Source organism: Drosophila yakuba, chromosome 2L (assembly GCF_016746365.2).
Source record: "Drosophila yakuba strain Tai18E2 chromosome 2L, Prin_Dyak_Tai18E2_2.1, whole genome shotgun sequence".
Classification (NCBI taxonomy): domain Eukaryota; kingdom Metazoa; phylum Arthropoda; class Insecta; order Diptera; family Drosophilidae; genus Drosophila; species Drosophila yakuba.
Genome location: NC_052527.2, coordinates 17,778,431 through 17,795,559, shown reverse-complemented (window position 1 = coordinate 17,795,559; position 17,129 = coordinate 17,778,431). Strand labels below are relative to the sequence as shown.

The following is a 17,129-nucleotide window of genomic DNA, read 5'->3' as shown; positions in this document are numbered from 1 at the left end:
TATGATTTTGTCCAAAACCAGTGTTGGTCACTGCTGCATAAGATGCAACAGCTGGTGCGGAGTAAATTGTAAATTAAATGTGAGTGAAAATGCCCATAAGCTGCAAGTCTCAGTGCGGAAATCGCGCTGTTTTAAAGGTAATTCATGAGCTAATCCTCCTATAATAAATCCTATTAATGATGTTTTTCACAAAGCGCCCCAAAACCGGCGATGCTCTGTGCAAGGAGTGTTTCTTTGCCGCCTTTGAGGCAGAGATTCATCACACAATCTCCTCCAGCAACTTGTTTCGACTTGGCGAGAAGGTGGCCGTAGCGGCCAGTGGAGGCAAAGATTCCACGGTTCTGGCGCACGTGTATGTTGTATCATTTCCCCCATCCCACCTCTCTAATCTCAGTGCCTCTCAGCTTAAAATTACTGAACGAACGCCATAACTACGGTCTGGAACTGGTGCTTCTTTCAATAGACGAAGGCATCACTGGCTATCGGGATGACAGTTTGGAGACCGTGAAACAGAACCGTGACGACTACCAGATGCCCCTAAAGATTCTGTCGTACGAGGAGCTCTACGGTTGGACCATGGACCGTATTGTTGCCCAGATCGGCCGTTCTAACAACTGCACGTTTTGCGGAGTCTTTCGCCGACAGGCCTTGGATAGAGGGGCCAAGCTGTTGGGCGTAGACAGCATAGCCACGGGCCACAATGCAGATGACATTGCAGAGACTGTCTTGATGAACGTGCTCCGTGGGGACACGGCGCGCCTGCGACGCTGCACGAGCATCCGCACCGGCGGTGGCGAGGATACCATTCCCCGAGTGAAGCCTCTTAAATACAGCTACGAGAAGGAAATCGTAATGTACGCCCACTATAAGAAGCTGGTCTACTTCTCAACTGAGTGCGTATTCGCCCCCAATGCGTATCGCGGCCACGCCAGAGCGTTTCTCAAGGATCTGGAGAAGGTGCGACCTTCGGTTATAATGGACATCATCTACTCCGGGGAACAACTTCGCTTCAAGGACACCGTAAAGAAGCCTGAGCGTGGCACCTGCATCCGATGTGGGTTTGTTTCCTCGCAGCAGCCCTGCAAGGCATGTGTCCTTCTCGAGGGCCTTAATAGGGGTTTGCCAAAGCTAGGCATAGGCAAGAAGTCGAAAGGTGAGCGAATGATTGCCAAGCAGGACCAGGAACTAGCCCTTCGCGAGCGAGCACATTTAGTAAAAAACGATTTTTAACAACACAAATTGAGTTTTTATTTATTCATAGTTCCACAAGATTATAATTTTTCTTCATCCAAGGTACCCAACCTGAAAAGAGAAGAGCAAAAATAAGTTTAATATGCCCCAAGCAATTCATTAATTTTATAATGCATTACGATGCTCAGTGCCAAGTTTTTAACCAGGGCCCATAACCAGTCAAACATGACTCCCTATCTCCAAAAGAATATTGAAGAAGATTGTCAGCGCTTGACCTTTATATGGTGTCTGTGAATGGTTTAAGTGATCATCATTGAAGTCTTCATTTCCGATAAACAGCATTTCTGGAGTACTAACCTTTCTGGATAAACGCCTTTATAAAGTAACTATTGTAATTTTTTTTTTACTGCTTTCACACCTGTAAAAAGAAAAACATTACAAATAAGAATGGCGTTTAAATAAAGACGAAATGATTTATCGATTTTAAAATTATCAGTTAATTATAAAGAAATACTTGGAATCACAACAGTTCATTAGAGATGTCAGAAAATTTTAAAGCATCATAACATATTACGTGCTTGTTAGAGGTCGATCAAATTTACCTTTTCAATAGAGATTTCCGATACGTCTCTGGGCCATCCATCGTGAAAATTGGTAGTGAAGAAGACAGCATTAGGGAAAGCCCTGCATAAAAAATACAAAAATTAATTGGTTACAAAAAGCCAAAACAGGTGTTTTTAAATCAAAGCAAATACGTAAGTAAACAAGAATATTATAAAAGATATTTCAGTGAAAACTTGTATAGCATCATAACATTTTTCAGTCGAAAGATGGTGTAAGTTTCATTCATCACAACACAATAAGATTACCAAATTTACTTAAAATTTAACTAGCTCCATACAATATAATAATCATTTTTAAACAACGATTACCTTATTAACAGGGTTTGTAGGCCTTGTTTGTCACAGAATTTGTTGCACCCATTGCGCGTTGTAATGAACTGCAATTAAAATATAATTGGATTATTTATATGTAAAACAAATTTTTAATCAGAGATTTCATATAGCGTTTAAAATTCAGTAAAAACTTGTATAGCATCAAAATGTTCAGTCGAAAGATGGTTTAAGTGTCATTCATCACGAAATTCGAACTAGTGTTCATAAATTAAGAAAAATTACCATTTACAATGAGAACTTCAATAATAATCCGTAGCGATGCCGAATGAACTATCTGCAAGTAAAAGATAAGTTTTATAAGTCTCGGCCGCAAAAAATAAATAATTTTAGTAGAATCGAAAGTGTCAGAATTTGTTATAACTGATTTGAATCACAACGGTTCATAAGAGATGTCAGAAAATAGAAAACAAATCATCAGATAATTGAGCTAGCCTATTATTAAGATTTGGAGTGAATTCTTACCGTGTGCCGATCTCTGCCAGAAAACACGTGTTGTACATGACTCCATTTTGTTTCTGAAAAAATAGAATTTTGGATTAGCACCTTTACAAATACTAAACATAACTAGTTAAGAGGTTTAAAACTGTCGGCTTTACGAAAATAATATGCACCGCAAACTCGGGTATTGAAAATTTGGGTTATGCTTGGGCAAAGCACATTTTTCTGCGAGCAAGTAAAAAGCACTAGCTAAAGTAGTAGTTTCTTTACACCAGCGACTCGTGCTCGCATGAATATATATATATATATATTGCTTAATAAGCACATATCTATATTTAATATAAATACGGGTATCATGTAACTTACCTATTCAAACTTGCCAGCGCCTAAACGCAGCACGCAGATATCACTTGTTCACCTGCAATACAAGCAAATGCATCGGTTAGAAAACGTTCTTATTAAGTTGTTAATTTGTTGAGACTGCAATGGATTCTCGACCACGTGACTGCAACTTCAGTTGCAATCGGTGAAGTGCATTTCCCTGCGCATCACAAATTAATCTTGCAACATTGAGTTCTGCAAACAAGCCTATAGAACTCGATTCGCAGTTATATTCGCTGCATTTGCTAACTGCCTAACATATCTCAATTACTTACATTTTTAATTAGTTATCGTATACAACGCGGTGACGTTCTCTCCACGTTCTTTAATAAAGTGAAAGGAAGCCAGTGAAGTTAGTGGCGATTGAGGGTGCAGTGTGCAAGTAGCTTGTACTTCCCAAAATACTAAAACGCTTAACGCCAACCTTTGCGGTCTGTTTTAATGTCAATTTAGCTATTTTCCCGTTAGTTCTGGCGTTTTTCAATTGCGAAATGCAGGAAAAATTGCAATCTAGCGGCTAGCGGTAATTCTTAATAATAATGTTTTAAATCACAAGGATGCAGCAGGCAATTACAGATTTCTGCAATTGGCATCTTTTGCGATAAAACTATTGACACTGCCATGGTCCAATGCAGAGGTTGAGCGTATATTTAGCCAAATGAATATAGTTAATACAAAACTGAGGAACAGAATTCATATTGCTACCTTCAACTCATTATTGCACATAAGGTAATTTGTATGCAGTAAACTTTATTTATAAATTAATAATTATGTAATATAGTTTTGTAATTTTTACAAATATGGTTTGCGCAGAGAAAATATATATTGTCACAGTTATATAGGTCCTCCAAATTACCTAAAACTTATTGGAACTAACCAAAACTATATAAATGAAAAGGCAAACTATGCAGATATGGATGAAAGCACTATATTTTGGGAGTCATTTTAATATAGACTAAAAAAAATTTAATAAAAGTGTTTAGCTATTTTTGTATCTATATTAAATTGTTTTTAGCGGTTTTAGATCTTTCTGAACCGTGATTTTCCTATTTCAGGTATGGGAAAGTTGGCAACACTGGTCTGTTTGCAGGGTGCCACACTGTTTAGAAACACTGGTTCATATTAAAATTTTACTTCGATTGACCTCGGTGGTAATATTCGATAGTTGTTATTGCAGCTCTGCAGCGCGACTATTGTAACTGTTTTTCTCACAGGCGAGATTGAGGCGGCACCGAGCTTTACTTGTTAAGTGTTTTTATATTTTAGGCTTAATTGCGTGTGGGAAAGAGCACTATGACGGATTTTAATGCATCCGGAGTCATGCTGCCTTTGGGTGCGTAAGGATGTCTTCTCCATTTCCGATTACCCTCAAAATAATCGTTTTTTAAACCGGCAGATGACTACTACAAACAGTGCGTAGTGCCAAAACCCAAAATACCGCCCCGATACTCAAGTAATGGCGTCTCCAAGGGCGGTAAACGACAGGCGGGGCACTTGCGCTCCTACATGAATCTGGATCAAAGTGGCGACGACTACTTTGAAGATAAAGATTTCCAGGGACCCATTTGTCAAGAAAATGGCGCCAATGAGATCGATACTAATGTCGAGCAAATGAAGTTTGAAATAAATGACTTTGATAAGATGTACTGGGAGCAGGACTCCCACAGCTCGGAGGCCTCACAAAGCTGCGCATTGGGGCGTGTGTATGGTAACAACGTCAATCGGCCATCAGAAGCAGATCCACTATCGCCCAATCACCAGGCACGTGGTCACGTTAAGTCGCGACTTGATCTGAGAGATGGCTCTCGACTCCATAATAATATAAACCAAATGCGCAACCATCAGTACAATCACCATAATCGCCACAAATTCCATCGTCGTCAGCACCAAGCTCAGAGCTCCAAGGAGCAGAGCCTACGCACCGCCTACAATGCCTTAAGCAGTCAAACAAACCATGCCAATCAACAAACTGACATACTAATGAATATAAACAATCACTTCCAGTATACCCACCAGGCACCCAGTGATCTGCGTGGCAGGACCATCAACATTTGTCCTGACACCTACGACTGGAGCGCCTCCAGCTCTATCGGCTCTTTAATCGAATCGGTGTCCCTTATGCCGGATAATCGTGTCAAGAACGGTTTGCCATGTGAAACCATCACGCGTTACACGGATATCTCAAAGGATATATTAGCTGGAGAAACGCAGGATATTCATAAGCCGCAGACTGGTCTGGACTCCGCCTCAGTTGATTCTGAGAGCATGAAAGTCAGTAAAATGGCCCATAACGTAATGCTCTTACTAAAGAGCGTTGCCCAGCAAAACAACCAGGGAGACTCCTGTGACTCTTTCAAGGTAATATTCGAAATCATTTATGATCTATCATCCTAAAATAGCTTTAAGCGTTTGCACATGATTTATCTTACCCAATTTTAAATATGTCTACGATTTCCTTTTTAAGAACTTCGACTGGATAAACGAGCCGGTTCAGGAATTTCAAAGTGTCGCATTTCCTAAACTTAATGGAAGGGACGTACAGCAGCGTTTTAACTAGACAACCGACACCAAGTTATACTTAAAGGACATATCGAAATAAGTTATTCTTAAGTAGCAAGCAGCTCATGTTTAAATTTAAATTCGTCGGATTGGCGGGCACTTTCTGTGCGAATTGTAAGTCGACGCAGGCAAGAAGAAGACTATTTCGACGGGGGCCTGTGAATGCCAGGGGTGAATAGTCGCCGTCTGCTTTTTTTTATATAGAACACATATTTCGGCTGATAAGAAAAGGCTTCGCCCCTTATCAGTAATGCACAACAAGAAGTACACACGGACGAACGAGATGTGAGAAGCGAAAGCGGACGAAAATAGAAACAAACGGCGATAAATTTACAGCGAAGGCGATTTTATATACATAACCGATGTGCCGGAGAGTAATAATCAGTTAATCTGCCAAGCCGCCAGAGAGCGGACGTGAAAATGATCATCGGGATCGGATAGCGGGATAGTTAGTAGTGATCGTAACCACGGATAGTGCTAAACACTACCTTCAACCTATGTTTTGTGCCTTGTCGAACGTAAAACGGACACTTATGTAGATATTTCGTAGTTTGGGCAAATGCAGTGAGAAATGGCCAACTGAAGAAAGAGCCATCGATTCTTTTCATTTAGTTCTTTGTAAAACATATTTTTTTTCTAAACGATTTTCTCAGAGATTACAAAATAAACTTAACGCAGTACTCTAAATGTGCGTTGTTCGTCTTTGGTAGTGCTCAGCATGTTGAAGTCGAAGCAGTTACTCCAACAGTTTTCCAAAGGTAAGGATGCTTGGGTTTTCAGAGTTGAAATGGCACAATTTGAGGTGTTTTACACACATTAGCTATCTGTGTTTTCGTTGCCGCCTTAATTATCAGCCTTAGGCATGTGCTGGAGTAAACTAATACTATATCGCAAGATCGTAGGCTCGCCTTGACAGCCTTTATCGCATCTGACGCTGACCAAGCCGAAGATTATCAGTAAACACTTTTTCGCCAAATTCTTTGTCATGATGAACTTTCCCCATGCACACTGGCTGACGAAGTTTTTCCGTCAAACGGTGGATATTAACCCAAATATGTATTTTGGTTTTCGGATCAATCTAAAGCACACTTTTTTCCTTATTTTAAGCCCTGAAAAAATAATATTAATTATAAAACTAATTAAAAAACAAAATTAAAGTACTGGTTTACTGGATTTGACTGTTTCTTTAAAAATTGTGATTTTAATCCACCTATCTATATAATAATTATGTTGTGTTTCGTGGTATATAAACTCACCTATGGCATGTACGTAAAATAAACATTAAGAAACACTAAAAAAAATTTTATTGGTACAAAAACGAAAATACAAAATTTTCCAATAAACGTTTTGGAGGAAAAATACTTTTCTCAGGCACTGTATTGTTTATCAGCTGTTCCGGGAAAATTCCATTAAAACCTTGTAGTTACACATTGATTTCGGTCGTAGGATGCTCCAAAACGGCAGGAAGATTGTTCCTGAGGGGTTGAGTAAATTTCCCTTGACAAGGACAAGGAAACATTGATCGGACTAACGAGGTCTTTCCCTTTCAATTGTCATTTTGAACAGAGTACGCAAAGTATACGCCGACCAACTTCAAGCTTAAGCGGGCCCTGGTCGTCACCAAGTTGTCCCGCTATGAGTTTGAGCAGCTACGCCACCCGGAACTGTCTCCGGATCAGCTCCAGCAAAAGCTACGTGACCGGGGCACCGACGTGGAGATGGTCCTGCACCTGCACAAGGTGCACAAGGACTTCGAGCGGCGGGTCGTGCAGAGTTTTCAGGACGTTGGCTGCGAGGTGAAATTGTCCAGCAGGTGCGTACACACAGTCCCATGTTGTCCTCCAATTCAGTGATCGGAATGCTGCTTAAACTGGGTGGATGCCCTGGGTACATGTGATCAAATAATGCATCATTTGATTCTTTACAAGGGTACATTAAACCTAAATATTTTCTCATCAATTGGATCTTAAACTATTGTCTATAATAATGTCTTTGGTCCTAACTACCAAAAGTGGAAGATTTCAGGGCTTTAAATGAGATTCTTTCTATGACGATATCTACCTAGATATCCATACCGCCAGGCCTCCAATCACTGCTCCCAATGTTGTGTTCTGTGTCTCGTCACTTCGTCACATACTATATCCTATATGTATCTTCGATTTGTGACTACTACCCACTACAATTGATATCCACCATCTTCACACACTTCGTGTCTCTTATGCGGCCCCTCGCCCTGTGTGTTGACTTTACTAAACGAGCAGACTTGAATTTAGAAGCTCGTTGAGCAAGGACGTCATGAGCTGGGCGGACGTAATCGTGCCGGTGGGTGGCGATGGCACTTTCCTTCTCTCTGCCGGACGCGCCAGTCCGCTCTTCGCGCTCAGCCAGCAAAAGACGCCGATCGTGGGCTTCAACTCGGATCCGCTTCACTCGGAGGGTCGACTCATGCTGCCCAAGCACTACTCGGATAATCCGGCCGACGCCGTCTCCCGCATCAAGAGCGTAAGTCGTGCAGCTTCTCTGAGTGCATTAAATAAATATACAAATTCCTTTCAGGGCGATTTCAAGTGGATGCATCGCTCGCGGGTGCGGACTACGATGCTGGGTAGCAATGGCAAGATTCCGGAGCCAACTGACCTTTTCCGGCATACGGAGGTCAAGATGGAGCAGGTCAGCACTGCACCCGAAATGCTGGACCAGGATATGTCCTACAAGTACAAGGCCAAGATGAAACGCGTACTTCCTTACTTGGCTTTAAACGAGGTATGCCAATGAAGGTTTTATACTGGACTTGATGGATTTTTCAATTATTGTACTTAGGTATTTATTGGTGAGCATCTATCGGCCCGAGTGTCCCACTTGCAACTGGTGCTGGACCACCAGGACATGGTGAACAAGACCAAATGCTCCGGATTGTGCGTCAGTACGGGAACGGGCTCAACATCCTGGCACACCAGCATCAATCGCATCACCAGCCGGGATGTGGACGACCTGTTACGCTCCCTGCCGAACGGCAATTCAAAGAACGTGATGATGATGCGCCAAAATGCAGAGGAGATCGCCCACAGATACAACCAGGGCCTGCTGTTCGCTCCAGACGACCCGCGCCTCTGCTATTCGATCCGGGAGCAGATCTGCGTAGGCGTCTGGCCTTCGCCAAAGACTTTTAAGGAGCGCGATTTTGTGCAGACTGTGTTTGTCAAGTCGCATTGCATCGATGCCAGTAAGTAGTTGCACGTTCAGAATGTTGCACGGAATGTTCGATGATAAATAACAATGGCAATTACCTCTTCACAGACCTGGTTATAGATGGCAGCATTTCGTTCCCCTTTAACGATGGCGCCAAGGCTTTGCTAGAGGTTCACCCAGAGGATGCCCTTCTGACCATCGCTTTAGACTGAATCCAGTGATGCGCCCCTTGTGCCTGGTCATCTATCCCTAGCATGTCTGAATTTATGAAATTATTTAAGTAAGCATTTTGCAACTACTTAGCAGTGTAAGCTCAAAAGTTAATTTGTTATTTCGTAAAAGTATATTTAAACATCACGCTTTAGATTTCCCATTGACTTTTTGATATTTGCTTTGCCTTTTTGGGCAATTGGTTTTCCTTTGTTAAGCCTTTTTAGTGGTTTGGTTGTGGTATCTCCTTGGGTGGCTTTACTTCGTCCTTTTCCCTTTTTTTCAAACCTCGCACTGTCTACAGACTTAAAGCGTTCATCCTGTAGGAGAGCTTTGCCTTCTTCGCTGGCTGCCGACTCTGCCTGCTGCAGTTTCCTCTTTCGGCGAATTTCCTTTAGTTTATCCTTTTGCTTTTTGCGATACCTGTGGATCGGATGCAAAATTTGTTTTCAAATACAAGGAATAGGCGGATTTTCTACTGCTTACAGAGCTTCCATTTGGTCGGGATCCTTTCCCTCCATAATCCATGTCTTTCGCCTATAGTTTTGCGCTCGCTCGTCGAAATCGTTATTATCTAATTGCATCTCAGACTCACGCCGCGTGACATTTACTTGCATAAAGATCCTCTCCACCATGCGCTCTAAAGTACAATAATAATGTTATTTAGTTTGTGTGTCACTAATTATAACAAAACTTACGATCGATGGGATGCTCTGTGAGTTTGGTGTTGATCTCCTCCTCGATGGCGCCCAAAAGCTCTAGATCGCGTGGAAAGCGGAATATGGAGATGGACATGCCCTTGCGGCCCGCTCTCGCTGTTCTGCCCACACGATGAATGTACTCCTTGGGTGTCCGGGGAAGCATGTGATTCATAACCAGCTCGACGCTGGGTATATCCAGACCTCTGGCGGCCACATCCGTAGCTATTAGAGTACGTATTTGATTGGATTTAAAGCGACTGAGAGCAGCCACGCGCTCTTTTTGCCGCATGAAACCATGCAAGCAAACATTATCAATGTCCATGTTCTTTAGCGTCATCGAGAGAAGCTGGCAGTACCTATATGGTTATTAAAACGTTATACTAAGTTTTTTTATTTTCTTCCTTTGATTCTACACTCACTTTTTTGTGTTGGTGAAGATCATGACATTTGCGTTTTCGTTCTCCTCGCGGTACTTTCTCAGTGCCTCTATTAAAACCATGTCGCGATCGTAATCGGCGCAAAGCAGATAGCGCTGGTCCAGAGTGTCCACTGTAGCCACGTCAGAGTCCTGCGACCATTCAAAGCACTAGATTCGGAAAAAGCTAACTAAGAGTACTATTCAATAGCGTGGTAAGGAAACTTACATCTCTGGCAATGGGAAATATGCTGGACTCCTTTATGAAGTCCTTCATGGTTGCGGAAAAGAAGAGATTTTGCCTTGTCTTTGGTAAACAACGCTCGATAATAGCTAAGCTCTCGTCAAAGTCTCCGTTCAGCATGCGATCCGCTTCGTCAACAACCAAATACTTCAGATTGTCAAAGGAGAAGGTGTCGCAGCCGGTGAGGTGATCCGCGAGACGGCCGGGCATGGCCACCACTATATGCGGTCGTTGCATAAGCTTCTGGCTTTCGACCATTTGGTCTGTGCCGCCAGACACGACGCACACGCGCACCCCCATCGCTTGTCCAGCTACCAGAAATTGCTCGGATATTTGGTAGGCCAACTCGTGCGTGGGCGTCAGCACCAGGGCGAAATGGCTCACTGGCTCTTCGCTTAGCCGCTCCAGAATGGGCAGGGCGAAGGCGAAAGTCTTGCCCGAGCCCGTCTTGGCAGCTCCGATGCAATCCTGCCCCGCCAATATCGCCGGAATGCATTTCTGTTGGATTGGAGTTGCTCCTTTCAGGCCTGAAAGCGCATTGGATTAATTACTTGGTTTAACAAGTGACCGGTTTGACATTACCCAACTTGGTCAACTGCTTTACCAACCATGGCCGGAGGCCGAGGATCTGAAAAGGATTGGCCTCCTTTCGTTGCATTTTGGTAAATAAAAATACAACGAATTACGAAAAGAAAACAACGTGCGCTAATATTAGTGATGAAAGAATAGCATTCCGTATCGGTATATAGTTATCGATACGTTCTTTTTTTGATCTGTGCGCAACGGTGGGTACCTTTACTTAGTTCGCATTTTAAATTTATATTCAATTAACTTTATTTGATTTTTCATTCAAATCAAGCTGAGAATTAAGTGGGATTAGTAATTATTGTTCTTTATCATAAATCGACACTAGTATGGCTATCGATAGGTAAGCTTTCCATCTCTAATACACAATTGGCGCGATTATTTTGTAGAGACACTGGATTTGGATCTATAACTAATGCTAAGATGTCCGGGAACCCTGATAGCCTGGGTATATCTGTAACCTACAGTGAGCTGGTGACTATAGACCAGGAGGACATCATCCTGATAATAGACGTGGATTCGGCGGTTTCCTTGTGCTCAGAAGGTGTAGCAAATAAATCCACGAATCCTGTGGATGTCTTGACACTGTGGTTTAATAAACTATTGAGAGCATACATGAATGAATCTGTGTGCTGCGTGCGAGCACTTAGGGAAATGTGCAAGTGGTTTACGATTGTAGGTGATTGTTACACAATGTGCTTCAGTTTATTAATTTTAATTTTGTCCTCAGGAATCACAAACTGACAGTAAAGTCCACAGCGGTCATATAAAACTCATGTCTATGGTCCATGCCTTTGCATTCGAATTCAGGGATCATTTGCTCAAAGCAGGCGAACGTCTGGTTCATGTCCTTGCCTATTTTGTCTTTTTAATGATCGACTTCTGTTTAGAAAGGTAAGAGGTGCTCGGATATAAATCTATCTGGACGATATTATTTTTCATATACTTATGCTGACATCTTCAAGCGATAGGAGTCACCACCAGATTGTTGCGGATCTTCAGCTCGCTACGCTTTGTTTATTGAAGGACACCAGCACTAAATCGACAAAAGTCCACCCCCGCCTTGTGCTCTGTAAGTTCTATATTAATAATACTATCGGGAGTGAAAGCTGGAAGTGGGCGTAGAATAATTAAAGACTTTATATTTTTCAATTGTCAGTAATGCAAAAGATAATGGAAATCGCAGATATCGAAGGAACGCGAATTGGTGATCTGCAGTTGTCTGTGAAGACAAGTGAGACGATAGCTCACATGTGCTTGCACTTCATGTCAAACTGCCATGCTGATCCTAAGGACGAAATGCCCGATTGGCTTAGGGAAACTGTTTTGCATCTATGTGAAATGGTTATGAGTTACTTGGATAGTACTTTAAACAAGGTTCGAATAACATAGCTTAGAATTTGTATAACAGTTTATAGAACAGCAACTATTTTCATTTTCAGGGCACGCCAAATGCTCCTGCGGCAAAGTTAAAAGAGCTTGTAGTTGTTATCCGGACCTATTTGTTAATGTTGCACCATATTCTTAAAAAAGGTGTAGGTCATGTTGATGATGATGTAGCTGCTTGTCTGATGGATTTAATAATGTGTGAACAAACGTAAGTTTGAAAAATTAAATAGCCATTTGCTATAATTTTCTTTTCTTTAAGGAGGTTACCATATTACTCTGACATCAAACAGCAACAGCTTATTTCAACGTATGTAAGACCACTTGTAATAGATATTTTAGAGCTGGTTTACTCATCCCAAAAATGTCAAGATGTAAGATGAAATTCTTTGGGGGATAAATAAATCGCTTGCAAATAGATGTCAATCGAAATTTTTTGCCTTCGGGTTGACTTTGCTTGGAACCGTTTTATATATCACCCGCATTATCAAATCTTTTTTAATTTAAAATGTGGCCTTTTAGTATTTAATATCCAGTACCCTTGGTACCCCAGAATCTGACTACTTCTACGTTTGCATTGATTTTTTAAATGCTGTATCTGCAGACAATGCCGATGTACTTCCAAGTACATGCCGGACTCTACAAAAAATATTTGAGTATATGTTCAAAGGTAAGATATCTTTTTAGATTACATACATTTTTTATTACTTACTGAGTCCACAGATGCCAAAAATTTTGTCAATGGCGAACGCTTTAATCTAGTATTGGATGCTTTTGGTAGCCTTTTGTATTTAGTAGGTAACATAGAATTACATAGGTATTTCTGTACCGGCATATTTCAACAGGATATTGTTACATCGCAAGTGTGTGCGGATATTCTTATGTTGAGCTTTCGGTTAGTAGATATATTTTATGTACTTGAAAATTTAAATAACTATTCTATATTAAAGGCTAAAAGAGGCTAACAAATGCTGGACAGATCATGCCATAGAACAGGCTATAGCTTTCTGGCATAAGTGCAATAATTCCTACGCCATGTTTTCCACAAATCCCAGCCAATTGCTTGTGCAACGATTCCTTAGGTATTTCCACAGCTTGGGCAAGCATAAACTTCCTGTCATAAGCCTTCAAAACTTTCGACATCTGTCTGCCGTAGCAAAAACAGATGTCCACGTAGGAATGAAGATATTAAAGCGCTTAGAAATCATCTCCTCCTCAGCGCCCACAAAAGTTGAACTCTACTATGAAATGGTAAGCAAGTAAAAGTACATTTTTTAATGCATATACATACTTTTATTTTGTATACCCTAAGGTGGCTCTGCAGGAACTTTTGGTGCAACACGATCAAATAGACTGTTCCCATTGGTTTCAGCGAACATCGGAAATGGCCAAGAAACTTCTTAGCATTGACAAGAGCATTGCCTATGCTGATGCTTATTTCAAACTGCTAGCACGTGGGAATAAATCCACCAAAATACTGATACTCAGGGGACTGACACCAAATATTGGATGTACAAACTGGCACCGACAGAAATTCCTTGACTCCTGCAAAGTCAGCGATGACGCCCAACTAAGAGCCTTTAGTGCCCGCCATGCCATAGACCCATTGTTTAGGGATTTGCTGGACAAATCCGGAACGATGCTCGATGGTTCAATTAATCTCAGTAAATCAAGCTACATTCGGCATGGAGATCACAAATGTCCAGGCTATAGCTTAAAACGTAAGCGGAGTGGATTGGCGTCTAAAGAAATCCTTCGTGGAATATATGAGGCCTCTCTTCAGCTTTGCAAGTGCAGTACGGACTTCGATGCAGCCGATTGGGACTTGCACAAGAAAGTTATGGACAATTTGAGTAGAATCGTACCCTAGCTTTGTATACACAATATGATATTGATACGTATCCAATCTTGGAAATGCTCCATGCTTTTCGTATCGCTCACTAACCTAGAGAAATTAATTTCCGGCCATAAACTCATTTTGAATGAGAATCCCTCGTAAAGAAGATGTGCGGTAAGGCGGCTAATAATAATGTGTAAATAAAGTATGTAAGTTTACCTGCAAACGAAGCCGATGTAAAGCTAACAAAACTGCCTGCGAAATAAGATCGAATGGCTACCCTGGTGATGTCTGGTCGTCGGGACGGTGCCATTGCACTTAGCGAAGCGATTACAATTCCCAGGGATCCGGGGTTGGCAAACCCACAAAGAGCAAACGTGGCTATGGCAGCGCTCCGCGGCTTTAAGTATAATAAGTTTCAAATTAAATGTATTCAATTAAATATATTATAATAGAATAGAATAGAATAGAATATACAGATGGGTACTCACGTCAACCTTTTTATCGTTCACCAATACGCCTAGATTCTTATAGGCTACAAACTCGTTGATGAACGACTTTTGGGCCACCACCCCGCCAATTTTTTGACAGTCGCGCCACGGCACTCCCATAACGAAGACAATTGGGATAAATATCTGGGAGAGAATGTAGAGCAGGGTTATGTTATTCAGTCCAATTAGCTCAAAAGTCCACTCCGTTACAGCGTCTAGGAAAAACACAATGGCTAGGAAGGCAATGATATTAGAGACGATTCCAAGCACAATCAACAAGGCTGCCGCAGCTCCTGCGGCGGCCGCATCCAAAATAGATGTATCCGTCCTTAACAAGGTGGTTTAGCCATTATCAAAAGTTAACTTTTAAAAAGAGGAACTTACGATCTTTCCAGCTTTATGTTGTCGGACCTGGTCAGAGATTCCTCGGTCTCGGGGTAGAACAGCTTGGCGAAAGCCAGGGATCCCGGTGCAGCCATTACGCTGGCTGCAATTAGAAAGCTGGGCGGAGCACCGAAGGACACATACGCCCCCAGGACAGTACCCGCCACTGTCGCGTAGCCGGAGGTGCATATAGCGTGCAACTCGCTGATGGTCAGTATTTCGATGTACGGGCGGATGACCAGAGGACTCTCGGTCATGCTTAGAAATACGTTACCCGCTGCATTTACACTTTCGCAAACGGTGGTGCCCACCATGGCCTGCAACAAGAACCCAAAACCGTTCAGGATGAACTGCATCCAGCCAAGGTAATACATTATGCTAGTGATCACGCTGAAGAAGAACACCACCGCCAGTATGGCAAACGCAAAGACATACTCGTCGCAGATGCGATCCCCGTACACAAAGCGGGCTCCGTGCTGGGCGTAGTTCAGAAAAATCGTCACCTTGTCCCCAAGGCATTGAAAAACAGAGCGGCCAAAAGGGAGGCGCAGGCAGAGTATACCCAGCAGCAGCTGGCCCAGGAGTCCGTGGGTCACTATGCGCCAAGGTACTCTTTTGTGGTGCTTGGACACTGCGAATCCGATCAGGACAAAGCACATGGGTCCGAGCAGTCCGATGGCCTTGTACGCATCATTGCGACACTCGTAACCTAGGTAGGCCACCACCACAGCGAACACAATCCCTAGCATTACGCCAGACACTACCCTAGGTTTGGAAAAAATGGAAAGGCATGATTAGAAGATAAATTTATTAAGCAAAGAAGCTTTCGGGGCTAAGCCCATCTATATTTATACCCATTACTCTCGTAGTTCAAAAGGCCATACTAGATTCGTTTAAAAGTATGTAACAGGCAGAATAAATGTTTCGACCGTATATATATTCTTGATCAGGATCAATAGCCGAATCGATCTGGCCATGTCCGTCCGTCTGTCCGTCCATCCGTCTCTCCGTCCGTCTGTCCGTCCGTCTCTCCGTCCGTCTGTCCGTCCGTCTGTCCGTCCGTCTGTCCGTCCGTCTGTCCGTCCCTCTGTTCGTCCGTCTGTCCGTCCGTCTGTCCGACCGTCTGTCCGACCGTCTGCCCGTCCGTATGGGCGTCGAGATCTCAAGAACTATAAAAGAACTAAGGCTAGAAAGTTGAGATTCAGCAAGCAGACTCCAGAGACATAGACGCAGCGCAAGTTTGTCGATTCATGTTGCCACGCCCACACTTTTGAAAAATGCGTTGATATTTATAAATTTTTTATTAGTCTTGTAAATTTTTATCGATTTTCCAAAAATCTTATCGCCACGCTCACTCTAGCCAACTCTTGTTTGTATTGCAAAGGATAATGTATATGGGTCCTGTTCAACCCCCAGAGTTTGGTGCCTCATCGTTTTAAAACTATTGCTGCTGAAATGTGGAGTGTAGAATCTTTGTATGTAAAACTACTGGCACTCCCTTTCACCGAAAGCTATATAAATGTCAAAGGGATCTTAAATATCGTACAATTGAGCTTGTACTCACCACTGGCGACTAAACGAAATCCATTTGTCAATGACTGGTTCCAGGTAGTTATTATACAGCTTGATGCCCACGAATGGCTTAAATACCCAATAGTACAGCCATAAAATATAGAATAAAATAAACAAGATGATGAGGAACCCGTATCCGTGGCACCAGTTAATTTTGCACAATATTTTCGGCTTAACCTCTGGCACTGGCTTCTCAGAAGTCTCTTCTAACTCTGTGTCATATTCATCATCATCATCATCCTCAGTTGAGTTTTCTATCGATTCGGTCGTGACTGAACCTCTATTGGGCCAGCAGTCGTTGGATTCCTTGTCTAGGCTTGTTTATTAACATTTGAGTTCATACTTGGTTGGGTAACTCACCGTACAAAATGAAAATGATTGTGGCTGCCGTAAAGTAAGATATGAATATAACATGAAGCAACACATGAAGTACCAAATAGGTGATTCGCTTTGCCCTCGATGGAGGAGGATTTTCTTCCAGTTCATCTACTTGTGGATCTGCCATTTTGTGTATAATTGAGATACAGTGTGTTGTCTAAACAAGAGTGTGATCTTATGACTCATATCCCACAGCCCCCTTGAAAACAAAT

General features: G+C 42.2%; 6 protein-coding genes, 1 long non-coding RNA gene and 4 other non-coding genes across 21 annotated transcripts; 4 read left to right on the top strand and 7 right to left on the bottom strand.

Annotated features, from left to right (window-relative positions):
- Window positions 1-3: 3 nt before the first annotated feature.
- On the top strand, window positions 4-1,680 carry LOC6528703 (cytoplasmic tRNA 2-thiolation protein 1). Its single transcript, XM_002089702.3, has 3 exons — window positions 4-137; window positions 195-352; window positions 405-1,680. The coding sequence occupies exons 1-3, from the start codon at window positions 90-92 to the stop codon at window positions 1,228-1,230; spliced, it is 1,032 nt and encodes a 343-aa protein (XP_002089738.1). The 5' UTR covers window positions 4-89; the 3' UTR covers window positions 1,231-1,680.
- LOC26535342 lies at window positions 1,224-3,377 on the bottom strand. Of its 2 annotated transcripts, none has more exons than XR_001454385.2 (8): window positions 3,242-3,377; window positions 2,952-3,003; window positions 2,610-2,662; window positions 2,370-2,421; window positions 2,124-2,191; window positions 1,794-1,875; window positions 1,549-1,609; window positions 1,224-1,302 (listed from the first exon to the last, which is right to left on the bottom strand). It is a non-coding gene; the product is annotated as an uncharacterized LOC26535342 (long non-coding RNA). The 2 variants fall into 2 exon arrangements; XR_005560419.2 differs by having other exon boundaries at window positions 1,371-1,609; window positions 3,242-3,343.
- LOC6528701 lies at window positions 1,680-1,758 on the bottom strand. Its single transcript, XR_005560451.1, has one exon. It is a non-coding gene; the product is annotated as a small nucleolar RNA Me28S-Gm3255 (small nucleolar RNA).
- On the bottom strand, window positions 1,970-2,049 carry LOC6528700. The gene has a single exon (XR_005560454.1). It is a non-coding gene; the product is annotated as a small nucleolar RNA Me28S-Am982 (small nucleolar RNA).
- Window positions 2,260-2,336, bottom strand: LOC6528699. The gene has a single exon (XR_005560455.1). It is a non-coding gene; the product is annotated as a small nucleolar RNA Me28S-Am982 (small nucleolar RNA).
- On the bottom strand, window positions 2,488-2,571 carry LOC6528698. The gene has a single exon (XR_005560453.1). It is a non-coding gene; the product is annotated as a small nucleolar RNA Me28S-Gm3255 (small nucleolar RNA).
- Window positions 3,378-4,148: 771 nt separating the features above from the next.
- On the top strand, window positions 4,149-6,212 carry LOC6528695. Its single transcript, XM_002089701.3, has 3 exons — window positions 4,149-4,299; window positions 4,363-5,324; window positions 5,431-6,212. Exons 1-3 carry the CDS (start codon window positions 4,260-4,262, stop codon window positions 5,521-5,523), a joined length of 1,095 nt encoding a protein of 364 aa, XP_002089737.1. The 5' UTR covers window positions 4,149-4,259; the 3' UTR covers window positions 5,524-6,212.
- LOC6528694 (NAD kinase 2, mitochondrial) lies at window positions 6,149-9,078 on the top strand. Of its 4 annotated transcripts, none has more exons than XM_015198815.2 (6): window positions 6,149-6,283; window positions 7,092-7,338; window positions 7,799-8,027; window positions 8,082-8,288; window positions 8,346-8,748; window positions 8,823-9,078. In XM_015198815.2, the coding sequence occupies exons 1-6, from the start codon at window positions 6,244-6,246 to the stop codon at window positions 8,924-8,926; spliced, it is 1,230 nt and encodes a 409-aa protein (XP_015054301.1). In that variant the 5' UTR covers window positions 6,149-6,243; the 3' UTR covers window positions 8,927-9,078. The 4 variants fall into 4 exon arrangements, with proteins under 4 accessions (XP_015054301.1, XP_002089736.1, XP_015054300.1 ...); XM_002089700.3 differs by having other exon boundaries at window positions 7,787-8,027; XM_015198814.2 differs by lacking the exon at window positions 6,149-6,283 and adding an exon at window positions 6,910-7,012.
- LOC6528693 (probable ATP-dependent RNA helicase Dbp45A) lies at window positions 9,023-11,025 on the bottom strand. Its single transcript, XM_002089699.4, has 6 exons — window positions 10,867-11,025; window positions 10,270-10,811; window positions 10,045-10,211; window positions 9,623-9,981; window positions 9,411-9,564; window positions 9,023-9,347 (listed from the first exon to the last, which is right to left on the bottom strand). The coding sequence occupies exons 1-6, from the start codon at window positions 10,940-10,942 to the stop codon at window positions 9,062-9,064; spliced, it is 1,584 nt and encodes a 527-aa protein (XP_002089735.1). The 5' UTR covers window positions 10,943-11,025; the 3' UTR covers window positions 9,023-9,061.
- Window positions 11,026-11,227: 202 nt separating this feature from the next.
- On the top strand, window positions 11,228-14,322 carry LOC6528692. 4 transcript variants are annotated; one of them, XM_039370259.2, is made up of 10 exons: window positions 11,228-11,544; window positions 11,600-11,763; window positions 11,835-11,941; window positions 12,029-12,246; window positions 12,312-12,466; window positions 12,518-12,629; window positions 12,778-12,925; window positions 12,979-13,150; window positions 13,206-13,496; window positions 13,547-13,631. In XM_039370259.2, exons 1-10 carry the CDS (start codon window positions 11,293-11,295, stop codon window positions 13,605-13,607), a joined length of 1,680 nt encoding a protein of 559 aa, XP_039226193.1. In that variant the 5' UTR covers window positions 11,228-11,292; the 3' UTR covers window positions 13,608-13,631. The 4 variants fall into 4 exon arrangements, with proteins under 4 accessions (XP_039226193.1, XP_039226194.1, XP_015054303.1 ...); XM_039370260.2 differs by having other exon boundaries at window positions 13,206-13,493; window positions 13,547-13,617; XM_015198817.3 differs by having other exon boundaries at window positions 11,231-11,544; window positions 11,841-11,941; window positions 13,206-13,506; window positions 13,568-14,322.
- On the bottom strand, window positions 14,111-17,125 carry LOC6528691 (uncharacterized transporter YutK). Of its 4 annotated transcripts, none has more exons than XM_015198545.3 (6): window positions 16,900-17,125; window positions 16,532-16,850; window positions 14,968-15,732; window positions 14,584-14,911; window positions 14,312-14,492; window positions 14,111-14,200 (listed from the first exon to the last, which is right to left on the bottom strand). In XM_015198545.3, the coding sequence occupies exons 1-6, from the start codon at window positions 17,042-17,044 to the stop codon at window positions 14,196-14,198; spliced, it is 1,743 nt and encodes a 580-aa protein (XP_015054031.1). In that variant the 5' UTR covers window positions 17,045-17,125; the 3' UTR covers window positions 14,111-14,195. The 4 variants fall into 4 exon arrangements, with proteins under 4 accessions (XP_015054031.1, XP_015054032.1, XP_002089733.2 ...); XM_015198546.3 differs by having other exon boundaries at window positions 14,152-14,247; XM_002089697.4 differs by lacking the exon at window positions 14,111-14,200 and having other exon boundaries at window positions 14,229-14,492.
- Between the last annotated feature and the right edge of the window lie 4 nt (window positions 17,126-17,129).

Coding starts and splice junctions, on each gene's coding strand:
- LOC6528703 (XM_002089702.3), top strand. CDS start 90: ATGCCCATAAGCTGCAAGTCTCAGTGCGGAAATCGCGCTGTTTTAAAG. Junction 138..194: donor GAAATCGCGCTGTTTTAAAG/GTAATTCATGAG, acceptor TTTTTCACAAAG/CGCCCCAAAACCGGCGATGC. Junction 353..404: donor TCCACGGTTCTGGCGCACGT/GTATGTTGTATC, acceptor AGTGCCTCTCAG/CTTAAAATTACTGAACGAAC.
- LOC6528695 (XM_002089701.3), top strand. CDS start 4,260: ATGACGGATTTTAATGCATCCGGAGTCATGCTGCCTTTGG. Junction 4,300..4,362: donor CGGAGTCATGCTGCCTTTGG/GTGCGTAAGGAT, acceptor TTAAACCGGCAG/ATGACTACTACAAACAGTGC. Junction 5,325..5,430: donor ACTCCTGTGACTCTTTCAAG/GTAATATTCGAA, acceptor TTCCTTTTTAAG/AACTTCGACTGGATAAACGA.
- LOC6528694 (XM_002089700.3), top strand. CDS start 6,244: ATGTTGAAGTCGAAGCAGTTACTCCAACAGTTTTCCAAAG. Junction 6,284..7,091: donor ACTCCAACAGTTTTCCAAAG/GTAAGGATGCTT, acceptor CATTTTGAACAG/AGTACGCAAAGTATACGCCG. Junction 7,339..7,786: donor GAGGTGAAATTGTCCAGCAG/GTGCGTACACAC, acceptor CTAAACGAGCAG/ACTTGAATTTAGAAGCTCGT.
- LOC6528693 (XM_002089699.4), bottom strand. CDS start 10,942: ATGCAACGAAAGGAGGCCAATCCTTTTCAGATCCTCGGCCTCCGGCCA. Junction 10,812..10,866: donor AAAGCAGTTGACCAAGTTGG/GTAATGTCAAAC, acceptor ATGCGCTTTCAG/GCCTGAAAGGAGCAACTCCA. Junction 10,212..10,269: donor TATTTCCCATTGCCAGAGAT/GTAAGTTTCCTT, acceptor TTCCGAATCTAG/TGCTTTGAATGGTCGCAGGA.
- LOC6528692 (XM_002089698.4), top strand. CDS start 11,293: ATGTCCGGGAACCCTGATAGCCTGGGTATATCTGTAACCTACAGTGAG. Junction 12,926..12,978: donor ATTTGAGTATATGTTCAAAG/GTAAGATATCTT, acceptor CTGAGTCCACAG/ATGCCAAAAATTTTGTCAAT. Junction 13,151..13,205: donor ATTCTTATGTTGAGCTTTCG/GTTAGTAGATAT, acceptor TCTATATTAAAG/GCTAAAAGAGGCTAACAAAT.
- LOC6528691 (XM_002089697.4), bottom strand. CDS start 17,044: ATGGCAGATCCACAAGTAGATGAACTGGAAGAAAATCCTCCTCCATCG. Junction 16,851..16,899: donor AATCATTTTCATTTTGTACG/GTGAGTTACCCA, acceptor AAACAAGCCTAG/ACAAGGAATCCAACGACTGC. Junction 14,493..14,583: donor TGAACGATAAAAAGGTTGAC/GTGAGTACCCAT, acceptor TTATACTTAAAG/CCGCGGAGCGCTGCCATAGC.